The sequence below is a fragment of the Podarcis pityusensis genome (genome assembly GCF_964106645.2).
Source record: "Podarcis pityusensis genome assembly, chromosome: 10".
NCBI classification, from domain to species: Eukaryota; Metazoa; Chordata; class Lepidosauria; order Squamata; family Lacertidae; genus Podarcis; species Podarcis pityusensis.
The window spans coordinates 36,839,688-36,851,877 of NC_138035.1; the positions used below are offsets into that span (position 1 = coordinate 36,839,688).

A 12,190-nucleotide genomic window follows, 5' to 3' on the forward strand; every position below is an offset into this window, starting at 1 on the left:
TCCCTGCAGTCATCGGGGCCTGTTTGTGGGCTTCCCAAAGGCACCCACCTGACCACTGTGAGCAGGACGCTGGACTAGATGTAGCAAACTCTTCTCATGTTCTTAACTCTGGTTGTGAAAAATTATGAGGTGTATGTAGGCACACTGCAATGCAGAGCTTTGATTTCTTTATACAAGAGGACCTTCATTTATGGAAAAAAAATCAGAGTTAACTGTTTGCATACATGTAAGTTTATTTTCTAGCGGACCATGAAACTACCAAGCAGATGAACATGGCCTAGTGTTCCTCATGCGAATACAAAGGGAGGACTAAAATAAAAACCAGTGAAATTATTGAGCATTGACCAGTAAGGAAGTATGATCTTATAGATGTGAGACCCTGCTGATTATCATCCTGTGTTTGCCTCAGAGAGTCTGGCAACTGCTGTATTTCTTCCTTCTGGAATTCCTCAGTAGCCCAGAACACTGTCGTTTTTATAAACAACTTTTCCTTTAACAATTACGTAGTCAATCAGTTCTTGGTGGCCGCCAAACTGGTAAATCAGGTGTTCCCATCTAAAGATTTTTAAAAGGTTACAATCATAATTTAGAAAAACAACAGCAATCTCTCATGTGCATAGGACTATTTGACACATGCAGAAGTTCAAAGGAGCTCAATCACTGTAACTGTTGATTGGCAGTTACAGGGAGCCCCTTTGAAGTCAGTTTGGGTTCAAACTACTTCCTCCAAACAAAGCAATTTTACCTCCGCAGTGGAAGAAATGCTCCATTTGGAGGAAGCAGTTTGAATGGAAACAGTTTCTTCTAAATTGAGATAGTAAGTCCCTCAGCTGCACTACAGAGCTCTCCACTAGGGTTACATGGCAGTGATCAACAGCACTAACAGGGAGCCAAGCTTGCAGAAAGAATAATTGGGAGCTCATATTAAGCTCCTGGTGGTTCTTTTGTAACTGCCCCATACCTAACATCACCTTCGACATCAGGAATGTGGCAAGAGGACTGTTTTAAAGCATATAGTTTTAACATAACATGTTGACTGATAAATAGAAAGCAGGAGCCAATTGCTATCAATTCATATGCCTGTTTTGAAAAGACATTGTGAATGTTTGTAGTCATTTATTTATATGCTGCCTTTTGGGGGCACAGCCTACTCAAGGTGGCTCATGGTATAGGTATATAAAAAAGCACAATAAACACAAATCTAAAATTGACAAGCACATCAACATTAAAATATACTTGAAAATATAGATCAGTTTAAATAAATAACAAAAACTGATGGTATGTTTAGTTCACAACAATATATGATATGAAATTTGGGCTCTGGCATGGTGCCAGAAAATTGTTTCCTGAACAATTCAATGTTTATTTTTAAAGAACAACTTTCAACTGACATGGCTGTAAGAAAGACTGAAAGAAGTCTTAAGTGGGGGGTTAATAGCATATAAAAGTATGACTTTTTTGAAAAAGGATTGAGGTTTCCCTTTGTGTCTGGTCAATATGTTCTGTATTGGGAGAAGACTCAAATACTGCACTTGGATTGAGTAATTGCTCATCATAATGTCCCAAACATTGCAGTCCAAACTGCATGATGCATTTAATTTACGGTGGTACCTCTGGTTACATACTTAATTCATTCCGGAGGTCTGTTCTTCACCTGAAACTGTTCTTAACCTGAAGCACCACTTTAGCTAATGGGGCCTCCTGCTGCCACCGCGCGATTTCTGTTCTCATCCTGAAGCAAAGTTCTTAACCCGAGGTACTAATCTGGGTTAGCAGAGTCTGTAACCTGAAGTGTATGTAACCTGAGGTACCACTGTTTTCCGAATGTTAGATTTTCATTCCAACTTATGCAGAGCATTAATTAGGCCTTTGAGAGCTATTTGCATCCTCACCTTGGTGAGTTGATGATAATGAGGTCTCCTTGCTTGCCAGTTTCTATGGAGCCATGCATGTGCGATTTCCCTAGAGCATAAGCTGCATTGATGGTAGCAGCAGCTAAAGCCTCTTTCATGGACATCTTCATGTTTACACAGGCCAGGTGCATAACCATGAGCTAGTAAGAGAGAGGTAGTTAAGCCTGAAGTTACACATAGGTGCACAGAAACCAACAGTCTGTCAGCCATTGGAATTGCCATCTGAAAGCCTGAGTTCACTGTGATAGGTAAAATTAATTTAACTGTAACGGTCTTCAGCTGTTCTAACTGCAGGTGGGGCTGTGGAGACAAACTCACTAGCTCCCTGTTGCCTTCTGTGACCTGGAGATCAAACTCCATGGACTTTTGAGAATCCTGATTCTCCAAGGTTTTAAAAATGAGTGGGGGGACTTCACAAGCGCTGAAGGCCTCTGTTGCAGACAGTTGCCCTCTACAAGTTGACAAATGAATGGAAAGGTGATGTGTATGTTTATGTGGAATGAGTATGCTTGTTTCTGCTGTCCGTATCTCATGCCTGAATAGGGCTCATGTCTGCAAGAAAGACAGGGCTTATCTGTGCTGAAAGCCAATATCCTGCTTGATAACCATCAGCTCCAAGCAGAAGCTGCTTTTCAATGGCCAGAGTTCATGTGTGAATTCAATAGTGTGTGTATTTAAATTCATGTGATCTACTCAACTGTCCTGCTAGTACAGAAAATTAAATAGGATTCCCAAGGAATCAAGGCAATAATCAATACTCCAAGCCTGACACTCAAACTGACAGAAGAAAATTAACATTAATTTTGCATCTGCTCTAAAGAAACATCTTACCATAGAACAGCAATAAGCATTTGGGTTAAAATCACTGCCAAGAGCAACAATCACTCCTTCTTTTAACATTTTTCTAGCTTGAGGCTGCTTTAATCTGCAAAGTAAAAGAAAACAATGGTTACTACCATTTGAATTGCAATGTAAAATTCAGCAAACCACTTCAGCAATATTATATGATTCTATCAGAATCCAGGAGAGGGAGATATGAAAAGAGAGAGATGAGACTGTAGGTCCCTAAATTGTCACTTATAATCAGCTATTCCATGAGGTTATGCTTAAAATTCTACAAGGCAGGCTTAAGCAGTATGTGGACCGAGAACTCCCAGAAGTGCAAGCTGGATTTCGAAGGGGCAGAGGAACCAGAGACCAAATTGCAAACATGTGCTGGATTATGGAGAAAGCTAGAGAGTTCCAGAAAGACATCTACTTCTGCTTCATTGACTATGCAAAAGCCTTTGACTGTGTCGACCACAGCAAACTATGGCAAGTTCTTAAAGAAATGGGAGTGCCTGATCACCTCATCTGTCTCCTGAGAAATCTCTATGTGGGACAAGAAGCTACAGTTAGAACTGGATATGGAACAACTGATTGGTTCAAAATTGGGAAAGGAGTACGACAAGGCTGTATATTGTCTCCCTGCTTATTTAACTTATATGCAGAATTCATCATGCAAAAGGCTGGGCTGGATGAATCCCAAGCCAGAATTAAGATTGCTGGAAGAAATATCAACAACCTCAGATATGCAGATGACACAACCTTGATGGCAGAAAGTGAGGAGGAATTAAAGAACCTTTTAATGAGGGTGAAAGAGGAGAGCGCAAAATATGGTCTGAAGCTCAACATCAGAAAAACGAAGATCATGGCCACTTGCCCATTTGCCCATCACCTCCTGGCAAATAGAAGGGGAAGAAATGGAGGCAGTGAGAGATTTTACTTTCTTGGGCTCCATGATCACTGCAGATGGTGACAGCAGTCACGAAATTAAAAGACGCCTGCTTCTTGGGAGAAAAGCAATGACAAACCTAGACAGCATCTTAAAAAGCAGAGGCATCACCTTGCCAACAAAGGTCCGTATAGTAAAAGCCATGGTTTTCCCAGTAGTGATGTATGGAAGTGAGAACTGGACCATAAAGAAGGCTGATCGCCGAAGAATTGATGCTTTTGAACTGTGGTGCTGGAGGAGACTCTTGAGAGTCCCATGGACTGCAAGAAAATCAAACGTATCCATTCTTAAGGAAATCAGCCCTGAGTGCTCACTGGAAGGACAGATCGTGAAGCTGAGGCTCCAATACTTTGGCCACCTCATGAGAAGAGAAGACTCCCTGGAAAAGACCCTGATGTTGGGAAAGATTGAGGGCACAAGAAGAAGGGGACGACAGAGGACAAGATGGTTAGACAGCGTCCTCGAAGCTACAAGCATGAGTCTGACCAAACTGCGGGAGGCAGTGGAAGATAGGAGTGCCTGGCGTGCTCTGGTCCATGGAGTCACGAAGAGTCGGACACGACTAAACAACTAAACAACAACAACAACAATTCCATGAGGAGGGAGAGAGATTGAACTACAAAGCTTCTCCATCGGCTCTAATAAAAGACCGGCAACTTTTTGCAGGCTTGGAGGATCACTCTTAGCAGCAGTTGTTCAGTGGATGCATTCTTTCAAAAGATAATACGTATTTTCCCAAAGGAATAGCAAATAACAGTAAAATACAGCCTAGCAATACATATTAGAATTATGATTACCTCAGTATATAAGCAGTGGTTGGTAAGAGGACAGCTGCACACTTCGCCTGGGCCATTGCAGCAATACCTTCATCGCTGATTTCTTCTAGATGACTGACAGCCTGAGCTCCTAGCTCAGCTCCAAGCTAAACAGATGCCAAGGCAAGGTTTGAATTAAAAGTCAGTCGCATAAGAACCTCCCTTATCCGTAAGGCTGCACACACAATAACCTGTTTATATAGCACAAAAATGCAGTTCTCCTCAACCAGAATCATTTATGCTCAGCTTCAACTTGCTGCTTTCAATCTAGATTGAAGTGGGGCTTAATGCAGTAGTGTAACCAGAGCCCTGCTACTCACACCAGTCGGAATGGAAAGGAGGGTTGGGGGGAAATCTATTTGCTGCACCAGCCCGGGCAGCAAAGAAGCTTGGATCATGCCCTGTACCATCATGTGACAGCAGCAGGCCTGGCTCAGAATCCAGCAGATCCTGTGCTGGCTCAGCACAGACCCTTCACTGCCCTGAAACACCCCATTTCGGGGGTTAACACTGGTTACTGCCAGTAGCAGCTTCCACCTGCCTGGGCAGGAGAATTGAGGCATTTATAAATGCTACAGCTCCCCTCCCAGTGGGAGCAGGCAGGACTGGGAAGAGGGACAACTATGACACTTCCAAATCCCCTCCAGCATGGCAGGCCAGGCATCGGGTTTGTTCATCCTGTCTTGGCAGAGTGGCTAGGGCGACCCAGTAAGGTGGGCCAGGTACGCAGTGGTGAAGCTAGCTGCTCCAGTACCCGGAGCGGCGTGCACCTGTGGGCGGTGTAAGTGTCCCAGGGGGTGTGCCGCCTGCACCAAGTGTCCTGGGGGGGTGGTGCGGCGATGTCACCCCCCCTCAGGGGTGACACCTGGGGTGGGCCATACCCACCTTGCTCCACCTCTGCACGTACGAATAGTAAAATAATAATAATAATAATAATAATAATAATAACAACAATAATAATAATAAATACTATAGAATTAGCAGTTATAACTACATTGTAATCACCACTGGTGAAACAAAAGTACCCTATGAAAGATATTAAAGACACAAACATTAACTATTAAAATGTGTATGTGTATCTAGCAATGTTATCGCTAATGAAAGAGTTCGTCAGATGCTCCTCTTTTTATTTTACATCACAAGGAAAAGATAAGCAAAGTCAATGTTTGAATGGATGTAAAAAGCAAAGGTCAGAAAGTCCATCTCGCTAACTCCATCAACCTCACATTTTCTTTTAACTTAGGTACTGCAGAAATAAAGAACTGTGCTGTGGTGCTTCCAATACGCTAACGCCAAATCAGAATTCGTGTAAGATTTTTCCTTCAGTGAAGACAACCACCTTGGCTGTGAGTGCTGGAAGACCTGTTCCCTGCCTTGCAGGTCTTTTTCCGCCTGGGCAGGGCCCTGACTGACTCCAGCTACAAAAGCTGAGGCTGCCAAACAGATTCTTGGGGTGGGGTGTTGTTGGTTTTGGGGGGTTGTTGCTGTTGGGTGAGGTTTTTTGTATCTTTATTTTAAATTTTGGTGTGATTTGTGTGGTAATTATTCAGTTTGGTTGTGCGTGTTTTTAAATTTTTCTTTATTGTTTATTACTATTTTGGTTATGTTGTGGTATGTATTTTTCATGTTGTAAGCTGCCTAGGGCATAGTTTGAGCTGTGGAAAGGTGACATACAAATAAAATTATGTAATATATCAATATAAGTACCTCAGCGCTTTTCATTGGATGCAGTTCATCCCCATGGAAGTTGATCTGTAACCCTAAATCTTTCCCAGCCTGAAGAATTCTTCGGGTCGAAGGCAGATCAAAGACTCCCTTCTCACAGAAAACATCTATATTATCAATATGAATTTCACCATTAAGCTCCAGTTGCTTCAGTTTAGGAAGGTGGATGCTAACAATATCATCTGTGGCTTCAATGGCACTTTCCCCCCTATTCAACAGACAATGCAACAAAAACCAAAAGATTAAGTTTTCATGTGGCCTGCAAAAGTTTTAGGGTGGTCTCACTGTTTTACAACCAGTGCATATCCCGTATAAAAATCCTTTAAATTTTTATATCGCAAATGTTCTCATTTATTTTTGCCCTGCTTTTGTTGCGCTGTAGCCCCTCTGGATAGCAATAACGTGGGAAACCACTGAAGCACAAACTAAAGCAGAATAAACCCACGACTAATGCACTATTATTATGCTAAGAATATGATGCAGGATAGGTAAAGGTAAAGGTACCCCGCCCGTGCGGGCCAGTCGTGTCCGACTCTAGGGTTGTGCGCTCATCTCACTTAAGAGGCCGGGAGCCAGCACTGTCCAGAGACACTTCCGGGTCACGTGGCCAGCGTGACGAAGCTGCTCTGGCGAGCCAGCACCAGCGCAGCACACGGAAGCGCCGTTTACCTTCCCGCTATATAAAGCGGTACCTATTTATCGACTTGCACTTAGGGGTGCTTTCGAACTGCTAGGTGGGCAGGAGCTGGGACCGAAAGACGGGAGCTCACCCCGCCGCGGGGATTCGAACTGCTGACCATACGATCGGCAAGTCCTAGGCACTGAGGTTTTACCCACAGCGCCACCCGCGTCCCATGATGCAGGATACACCCACATAAAACACCAGTCTGGAGGGGGAGCAGACTCTGGCCCTTTGTGGATAACTTAGTTGTTTAAAGGGCCATCCCTCTGGCCTGAAATCCAGGGCTACTTTCTGGTGGGCTCCCTACATGGCTGGGCTTGTGAGCTACCTTGGGAGGCATTTTGTTCCTCCCATGCAGCAGAAGCTGCCCCTGAGGGTCCAGGCTTTGACTCCACAGGCCCTGATGCTATGGAAGGTTGTTCCACAGGTTCCTGCCTGCCAGATTCTATGTCAGAGATTTATTCCCCCCTTAAACAATATCTTTCTCTTTTAAGTTCAAGATTCCCTTTCTATGTTCCAGCTGATTTTGAAAGAGGTTAGGGTAACATTGCAAATGCAAGTGGTGCCTTAAACTTCCTCTCGCTGTGTTCTCCTCCGTCACATCTGAATTAAATAATAATAATTCTTCTCCCTCAGATGCTTTACAGGAAATGTCAGGCACATCTCAGGCTTTGCACTTTCCCTCAGTCTTCATTATGCTTGAATATTCTCTTGGGGCACTTCCACACATCACTCTAATAGTAGATGGCAAACAGAAGCACTGCAAGAATTAGGTATGTTCTGTTTTGCAGAAGAACTGTTCAACGAGTGACCCAATTAATCTTCAATTGTGTTCTAGCACAGCGCTTAAAATGACAAGAGAGAATAGGTACATTACTTAGGAACAGAATGAGCTCCGCAGTAAGTAGAGGAAATGCCTATGTCCAACTCCCGCCGAGCCCGTTCAATCACTCTCAGCATCTTAACTTCCGTTTCCAGGTTTAACCCATATCCACTTTTGCATTCAACCAAAGTGGAGCCTGCTCTGAGCATGCGTAGCAGCCGGTGCCTGAAGCTGCTGAAGAGCTCATCTTCTAAGGCACTCCGAGTGTGCTCCACGGTGAAATGTATCCCTCCTCCTGCTTGATGAATATCCATATAGGAAGCTCCTGCCAACTTTAAAACAAAGTTATCTGTTAAACATGTGATAATGGGCAAACTATACCCCTCATGCAATGAAATCCCAGAAGTGCAATGGCTCTCCAAAAGTGCCCTGGTAGGGGAAGGATCACAGCTCAGTGGCAGAACAGTTGCTTTGAATGCAGAAGTTTCCAGGTTGCATCCCTAGCATCTCCCGGTAGACAGCCCTTTCTGAAACCATGGAGAAACAATGAGGGTCACATTAGACACTACTGAGCTAAATGAGCCAATGGTCTGGTTCTGCGTAAGGCAGATTCCTTCCCATGTTCTTATTAGAGATCGATTTGCATCCAAGAAGGGGCTGGAATGAAGATATTTGTGCCTTTTACAGAAGAAGAGACTTTAATAATAATAATAATAATATATTTATATCCGGCCCATCTAGCTGAGAATCCCCAGCCACTCTGGGCGGCTCCCAGTTGAGTGTTAAAAACAATACAGCATTAAATATTAAAAACTTCCCTAAACAGGGCTGTCTTCAGATGTCTTTTAAAAATAGGATAGCTGCTTATTTCCATGGCATCTGATGGGAGGACGTTCAACAGGGTGGGTGCCACTACCGAGAAGGCCCTCTGTCTGGTTCCCTGTAACCTCACTTCTCGCAATGAGGGAACCGCCAGAAGGCCCTCGGCGCTGGATCTCAGTGTCTGGCTGAACGATGGGGGTGGAGACGCTCCTTCAGGTATACAGGACCAAGGCCGTTTAGGTCTTTAAAGGTCAGCGCCAACACCTTATGGAAACTTTAATCAAGAGTAAAGGAAGGTAGACACAGGTAAAAGAAATCCTTTGCAATTACAGTATGTAAGTTTACCTTCATTGCAAACTCATGGACTCTGTCACCAGCCCATACAGGATGTGTGTGTGCATCTACCAGACCTGTTTTTTAAAAAAACAAAAACAAAAACAAACACAGCAAACTGCACAATCTCAGACATATCCACTAGGAAACAAAATCAGGAAACATTAGCAGTTAATAATTTTATTTATGCGCCCTTGGAGGAACATTATCAAAAAGCATGATCCTTCAGTATATAAAATGCTATTATGAGCCAGTGTGGTGTAGTGATTAGAGCACTGGACTAGGTCCTGGGAGACCAGGGTTCAAATTCCCAGTCAGACATAAAGCTCACTGGGTCGTTCACCATCCCTCTGGCTAACATACATCACAGGGGTGTTGTGATGATGAAAAGAAGAAGAAGAAGGGGAGAACCATGTATGCCACTTTCTGCTTTGCTGACTTTGGGCTGGCTATCGAGAGAAACCCAGACCTAGACAAGATGAAACCTGAAATCAGATTCAGCAGGACTCTTCACATACGGTACTCTTTCTCTTGGGATTTCCTGGGATTTTGACTGGAATGCTTCCAGATGGGAGCTTGGTCTTTTATTCTATGTCATTGACCCTGTGCCTTCAAAAGCTGCCTGAAATACAAACATTGAGCAACAGACATTTTCTCCACCTCTCACTTCCAGCAGGCCAAAAAAATATTTTAAAAATCAGATGCTTAATTTCTGAATACCGTACTGCTGTTGACATGCACCAAAGCAGGATCAGGATCTGCTAAACTGCACCTTTCCTGCAAGGAACTCAGCAAAGCGTACGAAGCCCCTTCCCCTTTATCTTCACATCAACCCTGTGAGGTAGGTTAGGCTGGGAGAGACTGTGAGGCAGCAACTGAAGGTCATTCTGAAAGATTTGTGGCTGTAATTGCAAAAAGCGCCCCAAAACTTAATTGTTTAAGGGAAGGGAGATGTTCCCCTAAAAATCTCAATAACTTTGACCCCCCCAGCTCACTTTTCACTTTGGGGAATACGGCAACCCTATGTTAGGCACTAACTTGCACGGACTTTTTGATAAGATATGGTGACGACTGACAACCTTATTTCTAAACTGAGCTTTGCTTAAACTTCAGCGGCTAGTTGTACTGATTCAGCATACCCATTACTAGCCAATTATGTGGGGCTGTCCCATTGTCCATGCTAGATCAAACAGCACTTTGGAAAGAAGTAGGGTCATAGACTTAAGTTTCTCAAAATCCAGGCTAATGGCTATGTGCACACCATATGTTTAAAGCACACCCCTCCCACAAAGAATCATGGGAAGTGTAGTTTACCACACACAGAGCTATAGTACACAGTCAATACTTATTTTCTTCAGAAGCTCCCCAGCTCCTTGTCCCCACTTCTGTGCTAAGGTAGCCCAGTGGGGGAGCCATCACATTTTATTCCAAAGGAAAATAATTCAGAGGATGTTAGACTAACTAAAGCTAACATCTCTGCCTACATAAATATTGCATCTTTCTGCTTGGTGTGTTGAACTCTGAAATATTAGACACCAACCTGGTAAGATGCATTTTCCTGAACAATCAATGACTTTTTCAAAAGACGCTCCTGAAAATTGCTTGCGAATGGCTCTTGAGTCGCCCACAGCCTTTATACAACCGTCTCTGAAAATAAACCGACCAAAATGCTTACCATTAATTTTTATACCCCGATCTAAAACTTATTTTCTGAAGCAAATGTACTTAAAACTTAAACCAATGTCTTCTTTAGTAAGTTATTTAGCTAGCATCATTGTTGGATTCTTCAGTGTAGACAGGAAATTAAAATTCATTAACTGTCACATTGTTACTTGTCCAAAGTAACTAACAACTTAGTTCAGGGGTCAGCAACCTTTTTCAGCCATGTGGTGGGCCAGACTATATTTTGAAAAAAAATATGAAAGAATTCCTATGCCCCACAAATAACCCAGTGATGCATTTAAAATAAAAGGACACATTCTACTCATGTAAAAACATGCTGATTCCCGGACTGTCCGTGGACCAGATTGAGAAGGTGATTGGGCCACCAAGCCTTAGGTTGCCTACCCCTGACTTAGTTCATTGGCTATAAGAAAGTTAATCTTTTTTTTATTTCAAGAGTATACGTTTTGGTCAGCTGGTGGCTGTCAGAAGAGAGACAGAAAATAATTTTGTTTTATTTTTTCTGTAAAAACTTCATTTATTTTCCTGTCGTTAGAGAAGGTCAGTACAAAAACAAACTAACAGAAACCTTCCCATTGGAGAGAGAGTCTGCTGGAGAGGCTCCCCCCCGCCCCCAGCAAGCAACACCCCCCCTCCCGGGAGATTCACTTACTTGCCAATCACCACGCTGCCGTTTTCCAGCACGGCCAGATGTTGCATGCCAGCTTCCAGGAGGTATTTCTCACCTTTGGTGCAGACAAGCACCAGCTGTTGGGCGCCTTCAAGCCGGAGCTTATACTCACCAGCCATGTTGCTCTTTCCAGACAGATACAAAAGAGCTTGGGAAGTCTGGGGCTGGCCCAGACAGCGTCAACAGGGCAGGGAGAACGCTCACGAGTTTCCCAGGGCAAGGTCTTTCTCTTTCCTCCTGGAATCGTCATCATTTCTCTTAGTTGGCAGTTTTCACCCAAAACAAGCAAACACACATGGGGGGTGGGGTGGGGGCTTGGACTGTACAGAATTCAAAATGAGGTGGTGCTGTTCTGAGGTGGTTATACTGAATGGACCCCTAGCTATTTCAATTGTAGGTAGGGGAATCTCATTTTTAATGCTCCCCAATAGTCCAAATGATGCTTTGGACTCCCATCAACTGCAGCCAGAATGGCAAATGACAAAGGATGATGCAAATATAAAAAACATCCCAGTGGCGGCCGGGCATCAGTATAAGGCTTAGCTGGTGGGTCACATGTCAAGCTGTGAAGCGCGATTGAGTGCAATCGGAAAAGCCTGAGATAAATTTGCATCGGGCAGTAAAACTAGGCTTGCCTTACGTCAGGGAAGAGTTTAAAATCTCTAATTTTGGGCTAGGTTTTTGGGGTTTTTTTGGGCAGTGTGAGAGTAGATGGCAATTACTTTCCCGTACAATAACATTCTGCACATGCTCAGAGGCACTTTTCATTATGTCCTGTTTTAGATATAGCATCTAAAGCAGACCCTGGGGACTGAGCTTTGGCTCCCGTTAAGCCTTCATAAGATAAACAATTTTGGTGGTTTCCTTAAAAAAAAAGCTCAACCATTTTGAGGGTGTCAGGAAATATGGCAACCCTAAGCAAAACGGCAATGCTATGCATGTTCGGGTGG

At 43.6% G+C, this 12,190-nt stretch overlaps 1 protein-coding gene across 2 annotated transcripts; it reads right to left on the reverse strand.

The window, feature by feature from the left end:
• Window positions 1-213: 213 nt before the first annotated feature.
• AMDHD1 (amidohydrolase domain containing 1) lies at window positions 214-11,484 on the reverse strand. Of its 2 annotated transcripts, XM_080971432.1 has the most exons (9): window positions 11,223-11,473; window positions 10,428-10,534; window positions 8,900-8,964; window positions 7,787-8,064; window positions 6,210-6,435; window positions 4,485-4,609; window positions 2,745-2,838; window positions 1,893-2,053; window positions 214-555 (listed from the first exon to the last, which is right to left on the reverse strand). In XM_080971432.1, exons 1-9 carry the CDS (start codon window positions 11,357-11,359, stop codon window positions 450-452), a joined length of 1,299 nt encoding a protein of 432 aa, XP_080827558.1. In that variant the 5' UTR covers window positions 11,360-11,473; the 3' UTR covers window positions 214-449. The 2 variants fall into 2 exon arrangements, with proteins under 2 accessions (XP_080827558.1, XP_080827559.1); XM_080971433.1 differs by lacking the exon at window positions 1,893-2,053 and having other exon boundaries at window positions 11,223-11,484.
• Between the last annotated feature and the right edge of the window lie 706 nt (window positions 11,485-12,190).

Excerpts from the sequence above, each read along its gene's own strand:
- AMDHD1 (XM_080971432.1), bottom strand. The coding sequence starts at position 11,359 with ATGGCTGGTGAGTATAAGCTCCGGCTTGAAGGCGCCCAACAGCTGGTG. Across the intron at positions 8,065-8,899 it reads TCCATGAGTTTGCAATGAAG|TTGGCAGGAGCTTCCTATAT; the intron begins GTAAACTTACAT and ends TTTGTTTTAAAG. Across the intron at positions 2,054-2,744 it reads ATGCTTATTGCTGTTCTATG|CTCATGGTTATGCACCTGGC; the intron begins GTAAGATGTTTC and ends CTCTCTTACTAG.